This window comes from Silene latifolia, chromosome 7, assembly GCF_048544455.1.
Source record: "Silene latifolia isolate original U9 population chromosome 7, ASM4854445v1, whole genome shotgun sequence".
NCBI classification, from domain to species: Eukaryota; Viridiplantae; Streptophyta; class Magnoliopsida; order Caryophyllales; family Caryophyllaceae; genus Silene; species Silene latifolia.
Window position 1 is genome coordinate 121211344 of NC_133532.1, and position 22534 is coordinate 121233877.

Sequence of the window (22534 nt, forward strand, 5' to 3'; positions counted from 1 at the left end):
AACCCACACGGGAACATTGTTTGTTTTGCTGAGACAGATTTGAGTTATATAATATAAACCCGATTTGGGTTGTTAAAAAAAACAATTACAATTACCATCACCGTCGTTCTCCACGACCCAAAACCCCATCTTTCTCCTCGTAATTTTTCACCCAAAAATTACTTCATATCTCTATTACTCTGTTTTCCGAAGATGATGAACGGTAAAGGTAAATCCAGTAATAATAATTTACTGTTGAAGATAAACAGGGCGCTCTTATGGATGTTCATCGGTGTAATGATGCTCAATAATAACTTCCCGATTTCGGTTTACATTATCCGACCCGTTTTTGACAATATTCTACGGTTCTGTCATTTTCCAAGGCACTTGCTTCGTCAGCTCTATTCTCGGATTTATATTTATATTTAGCATCAACAAATAAAATTTGTCCAAGTTCTGCGTTATTCACTCTTTCTCTTGTTTACTACTTCTGATTTCACGATTGACTATCCACTTTGGTTCTAGTTCGGGTTCGGTTTCGGAGTTATTAATTTTATCTCTCTTTTTTATTACCAAACCCTTTAATCTTTTTATCCTTCACACAATTTTCATTCCCTTTGCAATTTATTGTACTGTTTCTTTAGTCTGTGTTTGTAGAAGATGATGATAGTGTTTTTCCGATTAATTGTATCGTTCGCGGTTGAACATTAACTAATGAATATGACTATATGGAGTAGTTATTGTGTGAGACCGTACTATATTTATGCATGTGTATCGTTATTTATCGACTTATAGTAATTCTTATAGGTGTGTACTTGTTTAGGTCATGTTGCAAACGATATCTTAGGTAAAATTTAAAATTGTTAGGTATACATAAATGTAAAATTTATAATTTATAATCTTCTCTACAATATTTTGCTATCAAAGATATCGTAACTAAATGTGACATCCGTAAAAAAAAAAAATTGTTGCAACTCATAATGAGGTTTAGAAATGTTTTATCATCAATGAAACAAATAAAAGAAATTAAGTTGATGTATAAATTGGCCATCACATTTTTATTATCAGGAAAAACAAACAAAAAAAACGATGAGTAATTTAGTACAAGGGTAAATTACATAAAACACCCACATAAATTGAACTCAAAGTAAAAAAAAAAACCTAAACAACAAAAGGGAAATTATGGCCAATCACTAAATAAGACTTTTTTTGTGTTTAAACTGGGGCTGAAGCATTGTTCTCATCACTTGTCATCTGCATATATATGTCAACAAATAGTTAGTGTAAGTATTACACCATACATTATTTTTAAAGATATTATCACAAATTCTAGTGCAAAAAATTACTTTAAAATTATAAAACGATAGAAATGGAAAATGAGATGGTGTTACCAGAACCGACCCTCTAACATACAATACATAGGAACTATTAAAATAATTGACATACATAAGATATGTGACAAGGTGATACCAAATCTCGATAACACTCAGTGATTAGGTTATTTTGACCAATTAGGCAATTAATATATAATTTTACATAAATATTTGTGTAAAACCGTCTTTATACATTATTTGTCATGGTACCTGAGAGGGAGGAAAAGTTATGAAAAAAAAGGTTGGCTTCAAGTTTCCGAGTGAGGAAGAGGCGGCCATTTTGCACAACAAAGATTTCACGTTAGTTGAGTGTATATGATGATATGTTACAAGAAAATTATATGAATGCTAATTTTGCTTGGTAGTATGAGCCTAATACACGGGACACATTTATATAGGCTACACTTATGCTAATATAGTAGGTGATTAGCATTAGGATAATATCATGCATTCTGAATGCATAATATTAACCATGATTCAATGAATCATGAAAAATCAATGAATCCCCCATTTATTTTTATGTATCCCCCCTACTACTAAGAGAATAAAAATTCACTTAGTTTTCCCTCCAAAAAGCATCTAGCTAAATAAGGTAATAAATAAAATTTTCTTTCATTACATTATTATCTTTTCAATGAATATATTCTTATAAATAAACTCTCATTTTTTAAATAAATTCATAATTATGATTTTTTCATTAAAATAAAATAAAATTGATATTAAAGTATAAGTTGCTAAAATTTTCAGTAATGTAATAATTATTGCTGTAGAGAATAACTTGACACATTCTTACTATTAGCTTCGTGACAAAAAAAAAACAAATTCATTAAAAAAAACACAACTTAATTTAATTCTCTTTGATTAGTTGTCCCTTTCAATTTTTTTGTTCATATCAAAATACGATGGAGTAAAATATTAAATATTAATAAGGTGCAAATTTAAAAAGTATAAATAATACACTAAAAAAACACTATATACCGCGCATGCATTGCATGGTTTTTACATTAGTGTTACAATAATAGAATAATATTATGTGATTGACCATACATCTTCTATTTCACACTGATATATACTATGTAATCGGTTAAATTACGAATTTATTTATTGTATTCTGTTTTGGTTATGAAATAAAATATAATTAGAAGCATATTGTTCATTACCTTTATTTTCTTGGAAGTTTGCTACCCATTTTTGCAAGGAGTTGATGAATGGAATGATATATGTCCTCTTTTGTGTGCTTGAGTTACTATAAAGAGGAGATTTATTATTTTTTTTCAATGAGTAAAATCGTTTTTTAATAATTACGACAAAAGTCTCCTATTTATCGAATAATATCCTAAAAATCATAGATAAGTTAAAGTGTTAAACCCTCGTTTGATAAGTTGGTCTTTTGCATTTTATTACTCCTTGCGTCCCCGTCATTTGTTTACCTATTCTGCTTTTGGGTGTCTCATTCATAGAATGCTTTTAATAGGTAACTTGCTATTCTACTTCCATTATTATCCACTTGTCATCCATTAACAACCATCACACGTGGTCCCCTCCCTTTTTCTTGATTTTTGTGTCAAAACAACGGTAAGAAAATGACCAGAACAGAAAGAGTATTGTTTTTAGTATGTATTTAATTTGACATAGATTTTTTTTACGAAAAAAGGAGGCCGAAGCCGATTACATAGCTATGAATCGAGTAACACTCATTCCTTGAACATCCCGAGCTATCACGTGTTGGATCCCGTGTGGAGGGATGTGAATTGAAGCTCATGGTCAGCAAAAGGAAATGCCAATGCCATCTTCGATAGTTTGTCCGCGCTGAAATTAGCTTCGCGATAGACGTGTCGAATCAAATACTGTCCACCTTGAAGCAGTCGCTTACAATCCTGGATAAGAGTCCCGTAAAATAGATTATCAATCGCCCCCCCTTTATTGATGAGGTTTACTACCACTTGTGAGTCGGACTCAATGATAAGTTGTTCCAAGCCCATCATGCGTGACAAATTCAGACCAAACCACACCCCACGCAATTCGGCTAGCATCACTGAAGAATGTCCAAGATTTATCACAAAGCCAAATATCCAATTTCCGCTATTATTGCGAAATATTCCGCCTGCACCCGCTGGACCAGAAGTACCCTTATAGCATCCATCAACATTCAATTTAATGGCGTCCATGTGGAGGTTCCCATTTAATTTGACATAGATAATAAAAAGACATCTGATAGTTTGTATAAAACGATCTAGGACATTTAAATTTTATGTTTGATATATAGATACATGTATGTTTCTATCTTGTACAATAGCTAAATAAATATTTTATTTCTGAGAGATTAGGATAGTAGGTTACTACTCCTAAATCCAATTAGTTTTAGATTAATTTTATTCGAAAGTTATAACATATTTTTGTTTACTTGAAATATTATCTATTAACAAATTCGAGTCCCAACTTACATTGTTATTATATCCATTATTTATAATAATTAATGCACAAATTTTCAAAAAAAAAAAAAGATTTAAAGAAAAGAGTTTCAAATTACTAAATATATATATGTATAATTGCTTCACTTTTCAAGCTATATGCAATTAGTTGTTTTTCTTTCAAGGCCAAACTTTTATGTTTGACCTTAATTTATTACACTAAGGAACAGTGGCATTTTTGACAGGAGTGCAGGGGGTTCATCTGCACCTGCAATAGGAGTTCAGCCAGGCAGCTCAAACTCACCCGGTTTTGGCCCTTGTTCTAATTCGTCTTGTTGCTTAACTTAATCAATGAATTTATCAACACTTATATATTACGAATTCCTTCCTTAATTTTTTATTAGAATCCAACCTTTCATACATCCAGTTCCGTTCTAATCTCTTCATTGCAAATCTAGATATATGTTCGCAAATAACAATTATTAATAAAAATGGCAACAATAATAACCACAATAATATTCTTGGGACAATAACATAACAACATTCATATCCATATTATTAGGACAACAACACCACCACTAACAACAACAACGACGACGACAACACCACCACCACCACCACCACCACCACCAACAACAACAACAACAAGCCAAAAAAAAAAACATTATATATTGGGGTCCTTATATCTCTCCAACTTAAACCCATCTTTGAATCTTTCATACCATTAGTGAATACTAATTTTTTTTTTGATTGTAATGGGACAAAAATTCGGCAGCACTTCCTTACAGTTCTCCAAATACACTATATAGACTGAATTCTCACTCTACATATGTATTAAGAGAACATTAAAGGAAATGTCAACCAAATTTTGCCTCATAACAATCAATAAAAAAAGGAGTATTTAACACCTAAATGGCATAAAAGATTCAAAGACAGTCCAAAAACGGGGACTATTCAAAAATTACACCTAATGTGTAATCCCTGAACGGGTACGAGGTCTAAAATATATCAACAATCACAGATACAAAACATTATGATTTCACAACAACACAAGCATAGGGTGAATTGATCTTTGTAAAAAAAGAAAACACATGACACAATTGAATTCATAAGTAAATGTATAGGGAGTTAAATTGTAAACAACACTAATGTGTACACAACTTATCAAAAACAAACTTAATGCATACTAATAAACCATATAAAATTAATTAAAAGTAAATTAAAGTAAATGGAGAGCTAGTCAAACATAATTAAACTAAGCATCCTACAATTACTTTAAACATCCTAAATTGGCTTTTAACTAAACCAAACTACTCTAATAATCCCAAAGTTAAACTAAACAAACTTACCATTAAACAACACTAATTAATTAAAATAATATTACGGAGTATCATCCTAAAACAAAACTAAACAAACTAACCATAAAACAACACAAATTAACTAAAAGATTTAATTAAAAATTAGATTAAAGAAATAAACCTTGTATTAATTAAGGTGAGGGAAGGAAGGAGGGAGCAAGTGGTGGTTGACGACGGTGAGAGGACGGCGGCAGCAAGCAGACGGCGGCGACAAAAGGACAGCGGTGGCGAGGTAAAAAAGAGAAGAAAAGGGAAAGGGGAAAGGAGAGAGGAGAGAGGAGGCGACCAGTGAGGTAGGCGATGGTGAGGGGTGGTGGTCGGTGTGGTAGTCGAAGTTTTTTGCGATTTGGGGTTTTTTAAAATTTGGGGAAATAATTGAAGTGAGATATCACGAAGTCGGGTAAATTTCCTGTATAAAGAAAGCCTGCGACTGAATTTCCGTCGCAAAAAAAATTAAAATTTTATTCTCACGACGGAATTTCCGTCGCAGACCCGCCATGTCAAAAAAAACGCAGTTTAGGCGATTGGGCTGCTACAGAAATTCCGTCGCGGACATCTGATTCGTTGCAAAGTCCGTTGCAAGGCACTGTTTGCTACGGCTCTTTTGTACGTCGCAATATGTCCGTCGCTATGATTCCTTTTTTTTGTAGTGTTGCCAACACATATTTTCATATGTGCAATGATTATCAAACATGCTTCTTTCTCATATGAAATGAATGTCAATTAAGCCAATAAGTACTCATGTGAACTAACAATCAAAGATATACTTCAAGACATACTCCCCAAGTAACATGTTATAATGCAATCACCTCCATTACCACCATCTACTAAGACACAATCATCCAATTACATGTTATAATGCAAATCCAATAATGTTATCATGAAACCAACATTAACCACCCATTATCATGCCACCATGAATTCTCGACACTAATATGAGACTAACAACATTTACCCAGCACAATCATGTTATAATACAATAACAACACAATAATGACACATGTAACCATTCATACTTATTGAAACCGAGTAGGAAAATCCTACCTTTTAGCATATTCCAATTAGCACAAGTAAGGACACTAATCCTCCTCTAGAAGCCACATCCTACAATTAATTAAGTAATCTCCATCCCAAAAGTGATCTACAACAATAAAATACTCTTAATTCCTTAATTTACCCATTTAATTATCCCAAACCCTAATTAAACCCTCATACGACAAAACCCCTAAAATTTAGGGTTACTAATAATAACTAGTTTTGTGACCCGTGCAATGCACGGGACATTTAAAATTAACTATTGCTTAAAATATTTCCATTTTAATTTATTATTCCCGTTGTTAAAGAGCAGTACAAGTTTGGTACACGGATAGAGCGATAAATCGTTGGTTCCGAACTTCCCACTCCATTTATTTGTCTCTGTATACTGAATCTGTAGTATGTATGTCTCATCTTACACACAAAAGGTAATGAGGAAACCTCTCCACAAGTAAATTGTCCTTCCAAGATCTGCCCTGAACTAACAACTTCACCATTTCCAAACCGCCAAATAACATGAGCCAAAATTAAGATGTCTAAAATTGGACAACATGGGGAAAATCTCTTCATTTATTCCTTGGCTTGAAGGTTCGTGAGGCTAAACTGATGTAAAGTTCAAAAACTACCTATTTATTACCTTACAAAGTACACAATAAGAGCAAGCTTATTAAGTTGAAGCATTGGTACTACAGGCTATTGTTAGTCAAGTTAATCTCAAATTACTGATCTAAGCGAGTCACATGTTGCGCGAGGGTTTTAACAACAGTAATATGAAAATAACCAACAAAATGTTTATGCCATGCATGCCAAGTAAAATTGATTAATGTTCATGTAGGTAAACAACACAATATTTATAGCACACATATCAGTGTGTGTTTGTTTTGCTAAACAATCGCCAATGCCCAGGATAAATGGCTTTGACGGATCTGATATCTAACTCCAGCATACATCCAGATTCGCTCAAAAGCTTATTTACACATAATAAATGGAAGCACAAAGCGAAAGTTAGAGTTACTCCAAAGTTACTCTTAGTCTCCACTGTTATGGCACATGAAGAAGACTTTGTATTGACTCGTAAATTCTACTCAGTAATCTCTCAATAATAGCACTCATCACGAAAATTCAAGATTCAGCTCATGCAATCTCACTCTCATAGTCCAACACAGTCATAAAGACGTAAATATTTCTCAGAAGTAGGTAATTTGATTAGATACTCCTAATATTTTACTCCCTATCTCCCAATCATTTGCTTACCTTTAATTAAATTATCTCTCATAAAAAATATATAAAAGGTAAACAAATGATTTGAACGTAATAAGGAATATGATTTCTTACCCAAACTTATATCTGATTAGGTCATCAAGGCATCTTGAAACTGATTAAACAAACACCAGTAATTTCAGATATGTTAAAAACGAATAAAAATCCTCAAATTTGATTTCAAGTGAACAATGATTAAACAAAAATCAATAACTTTAGATATTGGAGATAGATAGAGATACATACATGGTTGTGAGGTACAGAGGAGATTTGTTATCTTAATATTGTCTCTGAATTACCAGGATAACGGTGTCAAATTTATAGATCGAGCTTCCAGTTTTTTGACCTTTCGCCTGTCTGAGGGAAAAAACGGTCCTGTACTTAGGCGATTGAGAGGGGAAGTGAAAAGGCATCATAATGTAGTAGCTAGATGAAACGTGACATTATTTATGTGTCCAGTGCTTGATGAAAGCATTTTGATCATGTGAGGTGGCATTAAAAAAATATGCGTTGGAAGCTCATGTAAACATTATAGTATGTAAATAATAAAATGACGTGGCTTTAAATGGATGTTTTACTTACCTTTTTAATAAGGTTTTATAGATTAGGGTCAGCGATATTGAGTTGGTTGGCTTTTATTGTGAGCATTAACAGATAATTCAATTGTGGGAGATGAAAAGGAAGAAACAAAGGGATGGTGTCAATGATATAATTGATTGCAAATTCAAGATTGAGGCTCAACTGATTTGTAGAGAAAATTTCAAATGTGGTAGCCCGTAAACAAACGTGGCATTTCTAAATCCTGCGTGGCATTTCTAAATCCTATGTGGATTTGTCTACATGGAGTTTATGGGTCATTTTAGCTTAGACTTTTAATAGTATTTTATAGATTAAGAAGATGAAAAGAGTGGATAACTACTTAAAAAAGGTAAAGAAAAGAGAAGGTAAGGAGCTTGAGCACAAAATCTCACAAGATATGGTGAATCTTCAATAGTTAAGGTTGTAAGAGTGTTAGAGAGGATTTTGGGTGGTTGAGAGAGAGTAGAGAGTGTTTAGGGTTGTAGAAAATGAAGGAAATCTGAAAAAAAGAAGCTTATGTACCAAGGCCCAACAATACAAAGTCCACACGCGGAAATCAGGCATGAGCTCGTACACTCGGTCGAGATAATTAGGAGCAGGTCAACTGCTCAGAGGGCACTCGATCACTGTACTCGGTCGAGTACTCAACTGTACTCGGCCAAGTGCACATCTACGAAATTCTAGGGTATTATTTTAATATTTCCTTTAAATCAATTGTCCTTTTATAATTATTTTAACGGGGATGTAGCAAATTATCCCCATAACTTATGAACTACGTGCAAATAAGCCCCCATAACTTTCACTTGTAGCAAATTAGCCCCACAATTCAACCCCTCGTCATCAAAAAAAAAAAAAAAAAAAAATTAGCCCCACAACTTTCTAAAAATGTGCAATTAAGCACAAATCAAGTTTTTTACCATTTTTTTAACTAAAACCTATTTTTTTATATTATAAAAAATATTATAAATATAGTTCTTAAATAATTAAATATAATATTTACATATTCAACGAAAAATGCGAACCAATTTTAATATAAACAAAAATTCGGTCATGTAACTTTTCAGTGTAACATCATTAATAATTCTCATATTAGGAACATTTTTCGCCAAAATAAATAAAAGAAATATTTGAACATTTTTTTTAATAAACAAGAATTTTAGGACTAAAATCTATTCAATAATTTTGATTTTCAATAATAGTAAAATATTTAATTGACAAATTTTATTCTTAAAAATAAGATATGTGGTTAATTGCACATTAAGAGAAACTTATAGGGTTAATTTGCTACATTTATAAATTAAGGGGCTTGATTGCACATAGTATCAAACTTATGGCGTTAATTTGCTATATTTCCCATTATCTTAATCTTTCCTTAATACCATTGTATCCCTAATAGCCCCTATACAACCAAGCCCACCAAATTGAAGCGTTATACTCCCTCATATTCACTATATTCTTCCCCTTTACTTTTTACCCAAGAAATAAGGAAGTGAATTTGGACCACACAAAATACACTACCCTACATGTCATTGAATTTGGACCACACAAATCAACCCAAAAAAGGAAATATGGAAGAAAACCCAAATAACCGAATAAGGAAAAAAAGGGAATAGGAGGGAGTATAAAAGATTGAAAAATCAAGTCATGTTGGCATGAAACACAAAATCTCCAACGAGAATTACTCAACATTAAAATTACTGTGTTTTTTGAAGATGAAGAAAGATGAAGGTAATAATAATATTCAAAATTTGAAGATTAGCGAGGCCATGTACGCGGTGTTCCTCGTGTTAAGCCAACTCAAAGCAGATAAGTGCGCTGTTTCGGGATTATCCGACGTATTCTTCTCGATCTACGTCTGCTCTATTCTTTGCCTAATCTTCGGCTGCTTATGCTCTTTTATCGGAATGTTCAAATCATCCGAGTTCTGCGCTATTTCCTCCCTCACTTGTATCGTATATTTCTTAATTTTACGGTCTGTTATTTACTTTGGTGCTGGTGAACTATTAGGTTTATCCCTCTTTGGTATAACCAATCCGTTAGGGCTTGCTATAACTTTGTTCGTTTTCCTCCCCTTTGTAATTTATATTGGTATTTGTTGAGTCGTTGCGGTATTTGTTTAATTTAGGGTTTGTTGGGAGTAATTAGTTCAGTTTATCCTGCTTTAGTACGTAGAAGACGATGATTTCTCCCGTTCCGATGAATTGTATACGTTTAAACATTGTTGGTGATTGATTGGAGCTGTGGAAGAGTAAGAGAACATTAATGAACGAAGAATATATGTTTTGTTTTTTTTTTATCGTATCAGTTGGTCTTGCCTAAATTCAGTTAAGACAATTTTAAACAAAAATTGGTGTTTATCGTTATTAGAAAAATTTTAAGGTTCAACGGGTGTACAAAAATATCATACGTTCTTACCAATGAAATGCCTTAGTTTTTATTATTTTAGTAAGATTATGTTCTTTTATTTATGGAGAATCTAGTCAATTCTAATATTCTCATTGGATAGGGTGTACGATGACATGTCATTCTTTCCTTTGTAATTATATCCTGATTCCAGAGGAAATTAATCGTAAGTTCTTATTTTGTATCCTTTATTTTGGAGTAAAGATCCTCTCCATTGATACGAGAACGATAGGGGCGGTTGTGAGTAGACATGTACTCGGACCGGGTTAGGGCCGGGTCGGGCTGGCCAGGGGGCGGGCCGGGCTTTCCTGGTCAGACCCGGGCCAGGCCAGGAGGGAAGGGACGGGCTTGGCCGGGCTTCGATATGCTTGACCCGGACAAGGCCCGAGTCGTGCCAAGGGCGGGCCGGGCTTACGGGTCTTACCAATTTATTTTTATTTCTTATTATTTTTGCTAAAATGGCGGGCCAAGGCCGGGCCGGGCTTGAATTTTAGGATCAGGAACATGCCCGGGGCTAGGACGGGCCATGACCGGGCCAGGACGGGCCATGACCGGGCCGGGTCAGGCCAAGTTGCATAAAATAACGGGCCAAGGCGGGTCGGGTTCGAGCCGGGCCGGGTCAGCCTGTGCTGATGGCCATCTCTAGTTGTGAGGAGTGTTTCGGTGGTGACTAGTGAGCATGGTAGACTAGCCGAAGGAGATGAAGTCCACGGCTAGGGTTTGCTTTTCTTTTTTTTTTCTTCAACAAGACTTGTTGGGCTTCGTTAATGCCAAAACCAAAGGACAACAGTTGACCATCAAAAGTTTAGACAAATGCACTCTAAATGTTTTATGTTATGAAGCTCTGTTCTAAACTTCTAATCATATGGACATCCTGCAATTTCGAATTGCAGGAATAGAGTTTCGATCAATGTCATTGTCAAAGCGGGCTTTGAGAAGTCGAAAGACATGGTTATACGACATCATTCAATTTTTCAGTTTATTTCCTTGCATGTAAAGGGAAAACAAAATAAAAATACAACAATAACAACAAAAAAAGGCACGCCGTACGTTTCTTACTCTCCGTTCAGTCCAATTCACTATATTGATCAAATATGTGAAGGGAATTGAAATTTGAAAATGTGGTAAATTGGAACGAACAGAGGAGATAATATTCAAGGATTAATGACATTTTTCGAGTTCAAATTCCGCGACTTTTTCCCAAGACTTGAGAGATTCATCACCATCGGTAATCCATAACTCTAAGCGATCGATTGTGAAGCACAAATTACCGATTTCGTTATCCAACTCATTAGCTTTCTCTAAAGCCTTCTGCTTTTCTTCATTTGTTAAATTCGCATAAAGAAGGCTCATGTGTGGCATGTATGCTGCAAATTAAAAGTAAGCCAACAAATAACAAAATTAATTGAATCCAAAGGTAAACAAATGACGGGACCGAGGGAGTATGAGTATACGATAAAATATAAACTTACGTGCGATTGTGGTGTAACCAAAATGTTTTGAACAATGAGCATTTGCTTCCATTACCTGTTTAGTCATGTAAAACATGAAATTTGTTAGGCTCCAAAGTTAGGAAGCATAACAGATTGCAGTTTGTGAGGCTTGAACCTGAAATTCTTGGGAGAATTTTACCCAAATTTAAAAAATAGGAGATCGTCAAAAAAATAAGCCTTTAATTCTTGTTGAAAATAGGACAACATTTATTATTACTACTCGTATTGAGAAGAATCAATGTAGGTCTCCCACATCGAAAAAATAGAGAAGAGTGGATTCAGCTTATAACCCAAGGGCCAATCCTCTCATTATTGCCAATTGGTTTTGGGATGGAACCTCCTTAGACTTGTAAAGCGGACACTCTCTCCTCCTCGACCAGCGCGACCCAGGCCCATATGCGATTCTAACATGGTATTAGAGCCCAAAGTTTAGTCCTGGATTGTGAGGCAAAGACGGGTCCGAAAAGCGAGGACGTTCTCGTGCGACGAAAAACTGGACCACTATTTAGCGGGTCCGAAAAGCGATTACGTTCGCCAGACAAAACAGGTTCGAAAAATTGCGGCGTTTCCTGTCGATTGATCGAAAGGAGACCTACATGTGAGGGGGCGTGTGAAGAATCACATCTCCCACATCGGAGAAATAGAGAAGAGTGATCAAGCTTATAATCCAAGGGGCTACTCCTTCCATTGCCAATTGGTTTTGGGATGGAACCTCCCTAGATTTGTAAAACGGACACTCTCTCCTCCTTGACGGGCGCGACCTAGACCCATGTGCGATCGAAAAATTATCTTACCTAAGACGTAATCGCGTGGGGTGTCATTTTTCAAAACTCAAAATACAAAATAAAAAAATAAAATTTCCCTAATTTTTTACTAGAAGAGATAAATACCTCGGGATTAGTGTCAAGAAGAACATAAACACATTGCCAATACGAAGACCCGATTGAAACACCCTTAGTATGAGCAGGGTAAGCTTTCAACCCTTGGCAAGCGGCTTTGAACCTCTCTAAAGCATCCTTCCTCGTCAACCTCGTCATTCCGACCACCGTGAGGTGAGGATTAAGCTCCGGCCCTCCGAATTCCGACCGGAGGGCGTGATTGAGCTTCTTGATCCTGTTTTTCATTTCTTTTGATGGAACTCCCCATACAGCAAATGGTGCAACATCTTGTGCATCGTTACTAGCCATTTTTTATTTTTCTTAGGTTGTGTCTTAATATTAGTCGTACCAAAGCGTATTTATAAACGGGTTTTGAAAATCCGAGTTATATATTCTTGTGTAAGATAGTCGTAGAGAAGTTTGTACGTTAAGCATGGTCATGACTTGAGGACTATTGATGCACGTTAAGAAACGGATAACAAGGACACAAGTGTCCAACATGATGTATTTAATTGTAGACAAATTTTTATTTTAGACGGCCTTTTTTCTTCAGACGGACATATATAACTATTTTATGGTTAAGTTATTACTACAAAGGTACAGCTAGTATTATCGTTTATGACAACTTATTTTTCATTTTTTAATAGTTTTTTTTTTTGTCTAAACCATCCAGTAATCCGAACCACATTGGGCCGACTAATCCGGATTTCGGGGCGTGTCCAAGGATTACGGTATTTAAACCCCTCCCAATCGCAGTTGTGGGGGATCGATCCGCAGACCTCCCTACCAAGCGCAGCCCCATGCTACCACTGCGCCAACCAACGATTGGTTTCATTTTTTAATAGTGGTCACTGTAAAATAATTATAAATTTTTTTATTATTATTTCAGATCAAAATGTCCCTATAAAGAGGGACCAATTGTTAATTGTTAGTGCACCGTTGAGTGTAAACTTAAATGAATAAAAAAGGACTAAAAGAGGGAAGTCCCAAAAAAGCAGACGAAAGTCATGAGTTTTGTTCTTGTTCTCACCACTAGAGATAAACATAGTTTTTTTTGTAATCATCATTGTTATCGTGTCTACACGAATTTGATTCGAAACTTGCCGACACATTTTTAAAGGATAAGTAATGAATTTTTAAAGATTTTCAAGAAGTTTGCAATACTTACTTACATACGTCCCACGTTTGTCTAAAAAAAAAACTTACATACGTCCCTAGATGGTATCGAGTTTTGATACCACTTTTTCAGGACACGACTTTTGTTTGTATAGAGCCTATTAGGAATGGTTATGTTTTATTACTCGATACCACTTTTTCAGGACACGACTTTTGTGTAAAGCCTATTAAGAATTGTTATGTTTTATTACTTGTATGTCCGAGGGTGGTATAAAAAATTGGTACCAAGTTACCCAGCAATCACCAGATAACATCATCTCATTCCTATCAAATTAAGATGAAATGGGATGATCAAGTGGATGATACGTGGATTGTATTGTACTAGTGTTAACATGCCTAAAAGAAAACTGTATAGTTATTCCGATCTTAATCATTTGTTTTCGTTTTTCTTTAATTTGATTAAAATATTTTTTTCATAAAGAATAGAAAAAGTAAACAAATAATTCAGGAAAAAAGAGTAATAAGTAATAACTAGTCGGGCCGATCGAGGAGCCAGACTATAAATAACTAGTAAATATGATAGGGCGCCACCGGATGGCGCCGAGATTGGATGCCACCCTTTCAAGTGTATCCTTTACTAAAGGGGTTCCCACTTATTGCATGTGAGAGGGTAGTATTGACATGTATACTTAACTAACTAATAAAGTTAGTTATAACAAACTAATCAAAGAGCAACCTAGGTTAGTTATTCTGACCATAGTTAGTTGTAATAGGTCGGTGTATTGAAGTGTATAAATATAGCATGATCCTCATTGTAATACTCACTTTTACATGAATACAATTTACTCATAATTAATCTACTAAGATCACCAATACAAGATTATTGGTGTTTACATGGTATCAGGTTCTTGGTTTCAAGAATCATACGCTTCCGCAATCAAATAACCAACTCATTCATCTGTTCTTCACATCTTCATCATCTGTTCTTCACATCTTCATCATCTGTTCATCCAATCTTCATCTTCCTTAATTTCCTTCAAACTCCAAAATGCCTGAACAAATCAATAACTCAGATTCTTATGAGTATTACGATGACCCCCTTTACCTTTCATCTTCTGATCAACCGTTCTCACAGCTTACTGCATCATTGTTCGATGGTTCTGATTTCCTTAGCTGGAAACAGGACATCCTCATGGCTTTGGCAGCTAAGAATAAAGATGGGTTCATTAATGGCGTTCTGGTTACACCTGCTCCAACAGACAAGAAGTATCATCAACATATTCGATGTGATCTCATGGTGCTCAAGTGGGTTTTAAATTCTATTGACAAGCCTCTTCGTGACAATTTGAAGTATATCAAGACTGCCAAAGGGCTATGGGATGAGATACTAGAGCGATATGGTCAATCTAACTCCATTGAAATTTATCAGCTGACTCAAGAATTGAATGCTACATCTCAGTCAAATTCTTCTCTTCTTGAGTATTACAGCAAGTTGAAACACTTATGGGAAACATTGGACAGTCTGGATCCTGTACCAGATTGCTCCTGTGGGAAACTTGCAGCCTGTACTTGCACTCTTCTCAAGAGGATGTATGCTCGTGATCAACATGCTAAGTTGATCAAGTTCTTGATGGGTCTTAATGCTGGATATGATACTATTCGTACACAAATACTTTCAATGGATCCTGTTCCTTCTATCAGTAAAGTTTTGGGTCTGTTGCAAAAAATAGAACGGCAGAAACAGCTAACTGATGCTGTTGCTAATTTATCTGATGTTTCTGCTTATGCTAGTTACAAGGCTTCAGATGCTCCTTTTACCAAGAAAACAGACAGTCAGGGTGGCAGTTCATCTGCAAATCAGTATTGCAGTCGCTGTGATATGAATAATCACAGTCTTGAGAATTGCTTCTGGGTTAATAAATGTCCCTCCTGTGGTAAATTTGGACATTCTGGTGATAAATGTTTCTTGGTTGTTGGATTCCCAAAGAAGAACATCAAAGGCAAAGGAAAGATGTCCTTTCCCAAGGGGGGCAACAATACTAAGAGGTCTGCTAATACAGTGGATGTTTCAGAAGATTTTTCCCCTATTGATGATAACAATAGTGATGCTGCAGCAAACATTACTCAGTCTGTTTCTTTTGACTCGTCTGTGATTGATGGCTTAGTGACTTCTGTGGTGGATCAGGTCATGAAGCGTATTTCAGATTCTAATCAAGGAATTTCATCATCTAATTTTGCAGGTACGCATTCTGTACATTCTGCACATTCTTCTATTTGTTTGAATGACTGGATCATTGATACTGGAGCATCAGATCACATGACATATAATGTTAAGCTTTTGACTGATATTACTAGATTAGTACCTCCTGTTATCATTGGCTTACCTGATGGCACAAGTAAGACTGTTACAGTATCTGGCACTGTGCAGTTGACACCTGCAATAACACTTAAAAATGTTCTGCTAATTCCTGATTTTAAGCAAAACTTAATGTCAGTCAGTAAATTAATTGATTGTAACTCCTTGACTGCTGTGTTTTTGTCTCAACAATGCTTATTTCAGGACCCTTCAAGTAAAAAATGTATTGATACAGGGAAGAGGATAGGAGACTTGTATAGGTTTCAAGATAATGTCACTCAAAGCTTAATAGAGCATATTGCTGCTGTAGTTACTAATTTCATTCATCATTCTTCTGTTGATTCCAAATTAAGGCTATGTAATAAAGCAACTCAATCTGTATCATTGTTACATTCTAGGCTAGGGCATGTTTCTCTGGATAAACTGAAAGTTGCTAATAAAATTCCTAATGTTGATGCTTCTGATTTCCATTGTGAAACTTGTATATTGGCTAAACATCATTTGTTACCTTTTCCTACTAGTAGTTCTAGAGCATTATATTTGTTTGAATTGATTCATATGGATGTTTGGGGGCCTTATAAGACCCCTGCCTTATCTGGTGCCAAATTCTTTTTGACAATACTAGATGACTATTCTAGGAGTACATGGACTATACTTTTTCAGACAAAAGATCAGGTGCCTAGTCTTGTTAAAGATTTCTTTGCTTATATTGAAAGACAATTCAATGCTAGGATAAAAAAGATTAGAAGTGACAATGGGAGTGAGTTTTTGCATCATGTTTGTGGTTCCATGTTTAGAGATAGAGGAATATTGCATCAGACTAGCATTGTAGGGAGACCACAACAAAATGGTCGTGTTGAAAGAAAGCATAGGCATTTGCTAGATACAGCTAGGTCTTTGAGAATACATGCATCCTTGCCAATTAGATTTTGGGGTGATTGCATTCTTACTGCTACACACCTGATTAATCTTATGCCTTCATCAGTAATTAAATGGAAAACACCATTTGAGTTGTTGTATGGACATGTTCCTGATTATAGTGTTTTAAAAGTATTTGGATGTTCTTGTTTTTCAACTATGCCACCAACATATTCTGATAAGTTTGGGACTAGAGCTAGGAAGTGTGTTTTCCTAGGGTACCCTCACAATCAAAAAGGATACAGACTCTATGATATTAATACAAGAAAGATCTTTATCAGTAGAGATGTGATCTTCAAGGAAGATGAGTTCCCTTTTAGAGCATCTTTGACTAGTGACCAAACAAACTTAGTTAATCCAGCTGTGTCCACTTTATTAGTTTCTACTGTTCCTGTTAATACACACGAGGTTCTTTCCAATAGTCCAGTAGAATTTGTTAGTTCCTCCAACAACAATCTACAGCAGGATACTGCAGTATCAGATCAGGATGCTCGTGGTGATTTAACTACTGAGAATGTTGTTCCTGCTGCTCAAGTCAGACGTTCTGTGAGGCCTAGACAACCTTCTGTTGTTTTACAAGGGTACCATTGTCCTCTGAAGTTATCTGGTCAGCAGGGTTCCAGTCATGCTTCCACACAGTCAGTGTCTAGTGCACTGCATACTGCAGTGTTGCAGGAACTGCAAGATTTTGATACTAGTTATGTAGTATCTTTGGCCAATACATTACAAGAGCATGAGCCATACACGTATTATCAAGCTAGTAAGGATCCAAGGTGGATTGAAGCTATGAACAAGGAGATAAAGGCATTGGAGGAAAATCAAACATGGGAACTTGTTCATTTACCAAGTGGTAAGAAGTCAATAGGGTCCAAATGGGTGTTCAAGATCAAATATAAAGCTGATGGGAGTGTGGAAAGATTCAAAGCCAGGCTGGTTGCTAAAGGATATAACCAAGTCAAGGATAGGGATTACACCCACACCTTCTCACCAGTGGCAAAATTCACAACAGTGAGATGTCTTCTAGCAATTGTGGCAGCTAAGGGTTGGCCATTATATCAGCTAGACATCAATAATGCGTTCCTACATGGGTATCTAGACGAAGAAGTGTACATGAAACCTCCAGAAGGGTATAGAGTACTGGAAGGTCAAGTATGTAAATTAAAAAAATCCCTTTATGGCCTTAAGCAGGCATCAAGGCAGTGGAACAAAGAGTTCACAAGATACTTGCTGAGCCAGGGATTTGCACAATCAAAGCAAGATTACTCCTTGTTTACCAAGTTCAATGCATTGACAAAAAAGTTTACAATAGCACTCGTTTATGTAGATGATGTGCTATTATCAGGCGATGATGTTTCAGAAATCCAGAAACTCAAGACTGGTCTGGACAGGGAGTTCTCTATTAAAGATCTGGGTAATGCACGATACTTTCTTGGCTTAGAGATATCAAGGAATGCTTCAGGCCTCTTAATTAATCAGAGGAAATATATCCTTGATATTTTAGCTGATATGAAGATGGAGAATGCTACCATTTCAGACTTCCCTATGCCTAGAGGACTTAAGCTAAGCACGGATGTTGGTGATTTGCTAGAAGATCCAGAGAAGTATAGACGGCTCATAGGCAGACTCCTCTATTTGAATATGACCAGGCCTGACATCAGCTATTCTGTCCAGCACTTAAGCCAGTTTGTCAGTCAGCCAAGGATGCCTCATCTTCAAGCCGCCATCCATGTGTTAAAATACTTAAAGAAGACAGTGAATGCAGGTCTGTTCTACAGTGCAAACTCAGGGTTACAGCTCACTGCCTTCACTGATGCAGATTGGGGTCAATGTGCATTTTCTTGCAAATCACTCAGCGGGTATTGCATTTTCTTGGGGCAGTCCCTTGTGTCTTGGAAGACAAAGAAACAGAAGACGGTCTCCAAGAGTAGTGCAGAGTCTGAGTACAGGAGTATGTCCTATACCAGCTCTGAATTGGTGTGGCTTGATCATTTGCTCAAGGATTTTAGAGTTACTGTCCCAAAACCCATACCACTACATTGCGACAACAAGGCTGCTCAGCATATTTCACAAAATCCGGTCTTCCATGAGAGGACCAAACACCTATCAATTGACTGTCAATATGTTCGTGACAAGCAAGATGAAGGATTTTTAGTCACTCAACATATCAGATCAGGCCTGCAAATAGCAGACATAATGACCAAAGCTTTAGGAGCTGAGCATCATCAGTTTCTCGCAGCCAAGCTTGGATTACTCTTCACCCCTAATCCAGCTTGAGGGGGGGATATTGACATGTATACTTAACTAACTAATAAAGTTAGTTATAACAAACTAATCAAAGAGCAACCTAGGTTAGTTATTCTGACCATAGTTAGTTGTAATAGGTCGGTGTATTGAAGTGTATAAATATAGCATGATCCTCATTGTAATACTCACTTTTACATGAATACAATTTACTCATAATTAATCTACTAAGATCACCAATACAAGATTATTGGTGTTTACAGGTAGCGCCGAGATTAAGTGACACCCGGTGGCGCCAACTTCTTTCCAAATAACTAGCTGGGACGAGGAGCCAAAATTGGCCGCTCGCATCATTTAGCAACCAATTATCAACAATTTTTTGTTAGTCACTAATGGCTCAATCGCTAATTAACATTCGTAGTAAATAGTCACTTGGTTGCAATTTAGCGACCACATCAATTTGTCGCTAATTTGAAACTATATCAAATTAGTCACAAATTAGCGACAAAGTCATAGTAATGGAGGCTAATCAATTAGCTACAACATATAAATATAATACGAGCAGTTTTAACTTTTAATTTCGATAATAATCAGTATCATATATATAGTGAATGACTATTTTTCGTATTTGTTAAGACCCTTACTTTTGCCACCGCCGACTATAGGTAATGACTTGATTAACTAGGGGAAGGGGAGGATCCCGGTATTCATTTCTACTTGTCGAACATCAATAGCAAAACCTTTGCCAGATTGTTTCCAGTAATCGGCATAGGAGAGTAGTATTTCCGAGGGTTTAATATCAGTCCTTGATGACATCAACTTTTGACTTGAGATTTGGTATTTGTCATCCCTCTTCTTCACTACTTCTGTGCACACTGTGCTTTCCGATTGTGGCGACACCATTAGCGCTGGTGCACCTAGTGGCAGCTTATCGCCTGCATTTGTCATTTAAACGTTACAAAAGATGCCTTAGTCTAGTGATTATTACTTTGTAACAGATGTGTATGGAACCATAAGATTTTGAAAAATCAATCATATGCAATTTTACGATATTATTAATGTAAAATCGTCTTTGTATTTTATTTTTGGTATAAAGAGAGTCAATTGGGCGATTTTGAACGTGACGGGTTTTGAACCCAGGTCATGAGACTCACTTCTCATGACATTACCAACTAAGCTAGTTGACATCAGCACGTCTTAGTATTTTTCGCTAATGAATAAACATTGCTTGATAGGAAAAATGTTTATTTACCTCGGTCGACTTGCCAAGTACACCAGAACTTGCCAAAGGTCTTGGCCATTGTTTGGAGCTCTGCGTTTTCGATTAGTTCAGGAAGACCAGGGTTTATCCAAAGCCCTGATTTAATCTGTAAATCATTCATTGTTTATAAAACAAATCATATTCATTAAAGTTTTCGAAGAATTATTTGACGAAAAATGTGTAGCCTAAAATATAAGGTATACCTCATATTCATGAGAATGCCATAGCTTTTGTTCTTCTGGTGGTAGAGATTCGAACGTTGTATCAGATATTATGTATTCCACCCCTGTTCATATGTATATATATACATTGTATTTAACCGGTCGTATGTATATGATTGAGCAATTACGATAAGTTTGTCTTTGATTCAGTCACTTTTGCCTCGTTTGACTAAAAGAATAGCTGAAACCCTCATTTTTCCCGCCTAAACCATGTTTCCTAAAATAAAATTTAGTATTTTTAGCATATATTTTAGATATGATACGTGATTAATGACACAATCTTTTAAATTTAATATTTAAAACATTCTATGTTTCATATTTGCATATATTTATCTTCATTCTTATATGATAAAAAATGTATTACTTTCTTTAAAAATAATTGATGATAAGAAGTTTTGAACAAAAAATGTTAATATTAAAAATATTCTAAAAATATCATTAATTTTTCGGTAAAAAAAAAATTTATTAAAATACTCATTTCATGACTTTTTACAATTTTAATTGTTATTGTTTAAATCAAAATACAGTGATGAGAAACATAAAAAATAAGTGAAATGTCAATTTAAAATCCATAAATAATACAGAGTACACTAAAAAGTAATATTTTATAAAAAACCGTGCATATATTACACGGATCTAAACTAGTTTCGTACTAAAATATCAAATTGAAACTAACTGAATGAGATAAATTAGTATTTACTCATAATCGGAGTTTAAAATTATAATTGAAGTCGAGAATCACGAACCGATGAGGCGAGAGGTAGCCGGGTCATCAGAATCGAACACAGCACACTGCCAGAAATCCTGGTTAACCCGAGACATATAATGGTGAGTCTCAATTTGGCGACTCATGTCATGACTATATAACGCAAAGGTACAAACATGTTGGCTAATTTTGCCAATGGGTTTTAAGGACTGCATTATTTGGGCTCCTTTGTCTAACATTTGTTGCCCTACCGTCATCGCCTTCCCCGGTACTGTCCCGTCTTCTGGCCCTGGCATTGGCCCCGGTGTTTGATCACTCGACGTCATATCTCCTCCGATTAATCCCAATTTTTATGTGTGTTATTACACATTAATTTTTTTTCTTAGGTAAAATTTTGTGTAAATTGTGAAAAATGGAGATTATGGGTCTAAATGTTATACATTATTGAAATGGTCAGACTAAAATGTTGCTAATAATGCTCAAGGGATAGCTTAAGGACATATGGACTTTATTGCTTTATTTTAGGACATGTTCTTGCCACTTACATAGGTAAAAATTCTAAGATTAGTCTATCCCACAATTTTTTATTTATTTTGAGTAAACTATCCGATATATTTTTGTACAGACCGTTTCACTATTATATGATATTTTTCCTTTTTATAAAAAAAAAAAAAAAGTATTTAAATATGGATTAATATTTGGTTTATTTTCTCGGGAAGACGAATTTATAGAAAAGATTGGGTCGAGTTTTCCTTTTGTAGAAACTTTTAATAAGCGAGTGTAGAAATTAAATACCCACCTAATAAATTTGTTTTTTCCTTTTTTATGTATACATAAGATTATATCATCATGGAAAAAAATTTACTGTGAAATCGGATAAGTAAGATAATAAAATCGTCAATGGTATCAAAATTTTGCTCTTAAAATTTTCAAATATATGAAATTG

General features: G+C 35.3%; 2 protein-coding genes and 1 long non-coding RNA gene across 3 annotated transcripts; all 3 read right to left on the reverse strand.

The window, feature by feature from the left end:
• Positions 1 to 1010: 1010 nt before the first annotated feature.
• Positions 1011 to 1653, reverse strand: LOC141591329 (uncharacterized). Its single transcript, XR_012520809.1, has 2 exons — positions 1563 to 1653; positions 1011 to 1233 (listed from the first exon to the last, which is right to left on the reverse strand). It is a non-coding gene; the product is annotated as an uncharacterized LOC141591329 (long non-coding RNA).
• Positions 1654 to 11331: 9678 nt separating this feature from the next.
• Positions 11332 to 13202, reverse strand: LOC141591330 (cyclic phosphodiesterase-like). The gene is made up of 3 exons (XM_074411648.1): positions 12782 to 13202; positions 11871 to 11925; positions 11332 to 11765 (listed from the first exon to the last, which is right to left on the reverse strand). Exons 1-3 carry the CDS (start codon positions 13076 to 13078, stop codon positions 11560 to 11562), a joined length of 558 nt encoding a protein of 185 aa, XP_074267749.1. The 5' UTR covers positions 13079 to 13202; the 3' UTR covers positions 11332 to 11559.
• A 6733-nt stretch (positions 13203 to 19935) lies between these two features.
• On the reverse strand, positions 19936 to 22133 carry LOC141591331 (oil body-associated protein 2A-like). Its single transcript, XM_074411649.1, has 4 exons — positions 21629 to 22133; positions 20865 to 20947; positions 20653 to 20767; positions 19936 to 20335 (listed from the first exon to the last, which is right to left on the reverse strand). Exons 1-4 carry the CDS (start codon positions 21912 to 21914, stop codon positions 20082 to 20084), a joined length of 738 nt encoding a protein of 245 aa, XP_074267750.1. The 5' UTR covers positions 21915 to 22133; the 3' UTR covers positions 19936 to 20081.
• Positions 22134 to 22534: the final 401 nt, after the last annotated feature.

Coding starts and splice junctions, on each gene's coding strand:
- LOC141591331 (XM_074411649.1), bottom strand. CDS start 21,914: ATGACGTCGAGTGATCAAACACCGGGGCCAATGCCAGGGCCAGAAGAC. Junction 20,768..20,864: donor GGCATTCTCATGAATATGAG/GTATACCTTATA, acceptor AATGATTTACAG/ATTAAATCAGGGCTTTGGAT. Junction 20,336..20,652: donor TACTTGGCAAGTCGACCGAG/GTAAATAAACAT, acceptor TGACAAATGCAG/GCGATAAGCTGCCACTAGGT.
- LOC141591330 (XM_074411648.1), bottom strand. CDS start 13,078: ATGGCTAGTAACGATGCACAAGATGTTGCACCATTTGCTGTATGGGGA. Junction 11,926..12,781: donor TTCTTGACACTAATCCCGAG/GTATTTATCTCT, acceptor ATGACTAAACAG/GTAATGGAAGCAAATGCTCA. Junction 11,766..11,870: donor TGGTTACACCACAATCGCAC/GTAAGTTTATAT, acceptor TTTAATTTGCAG/CATACATGCCACACATGAGC.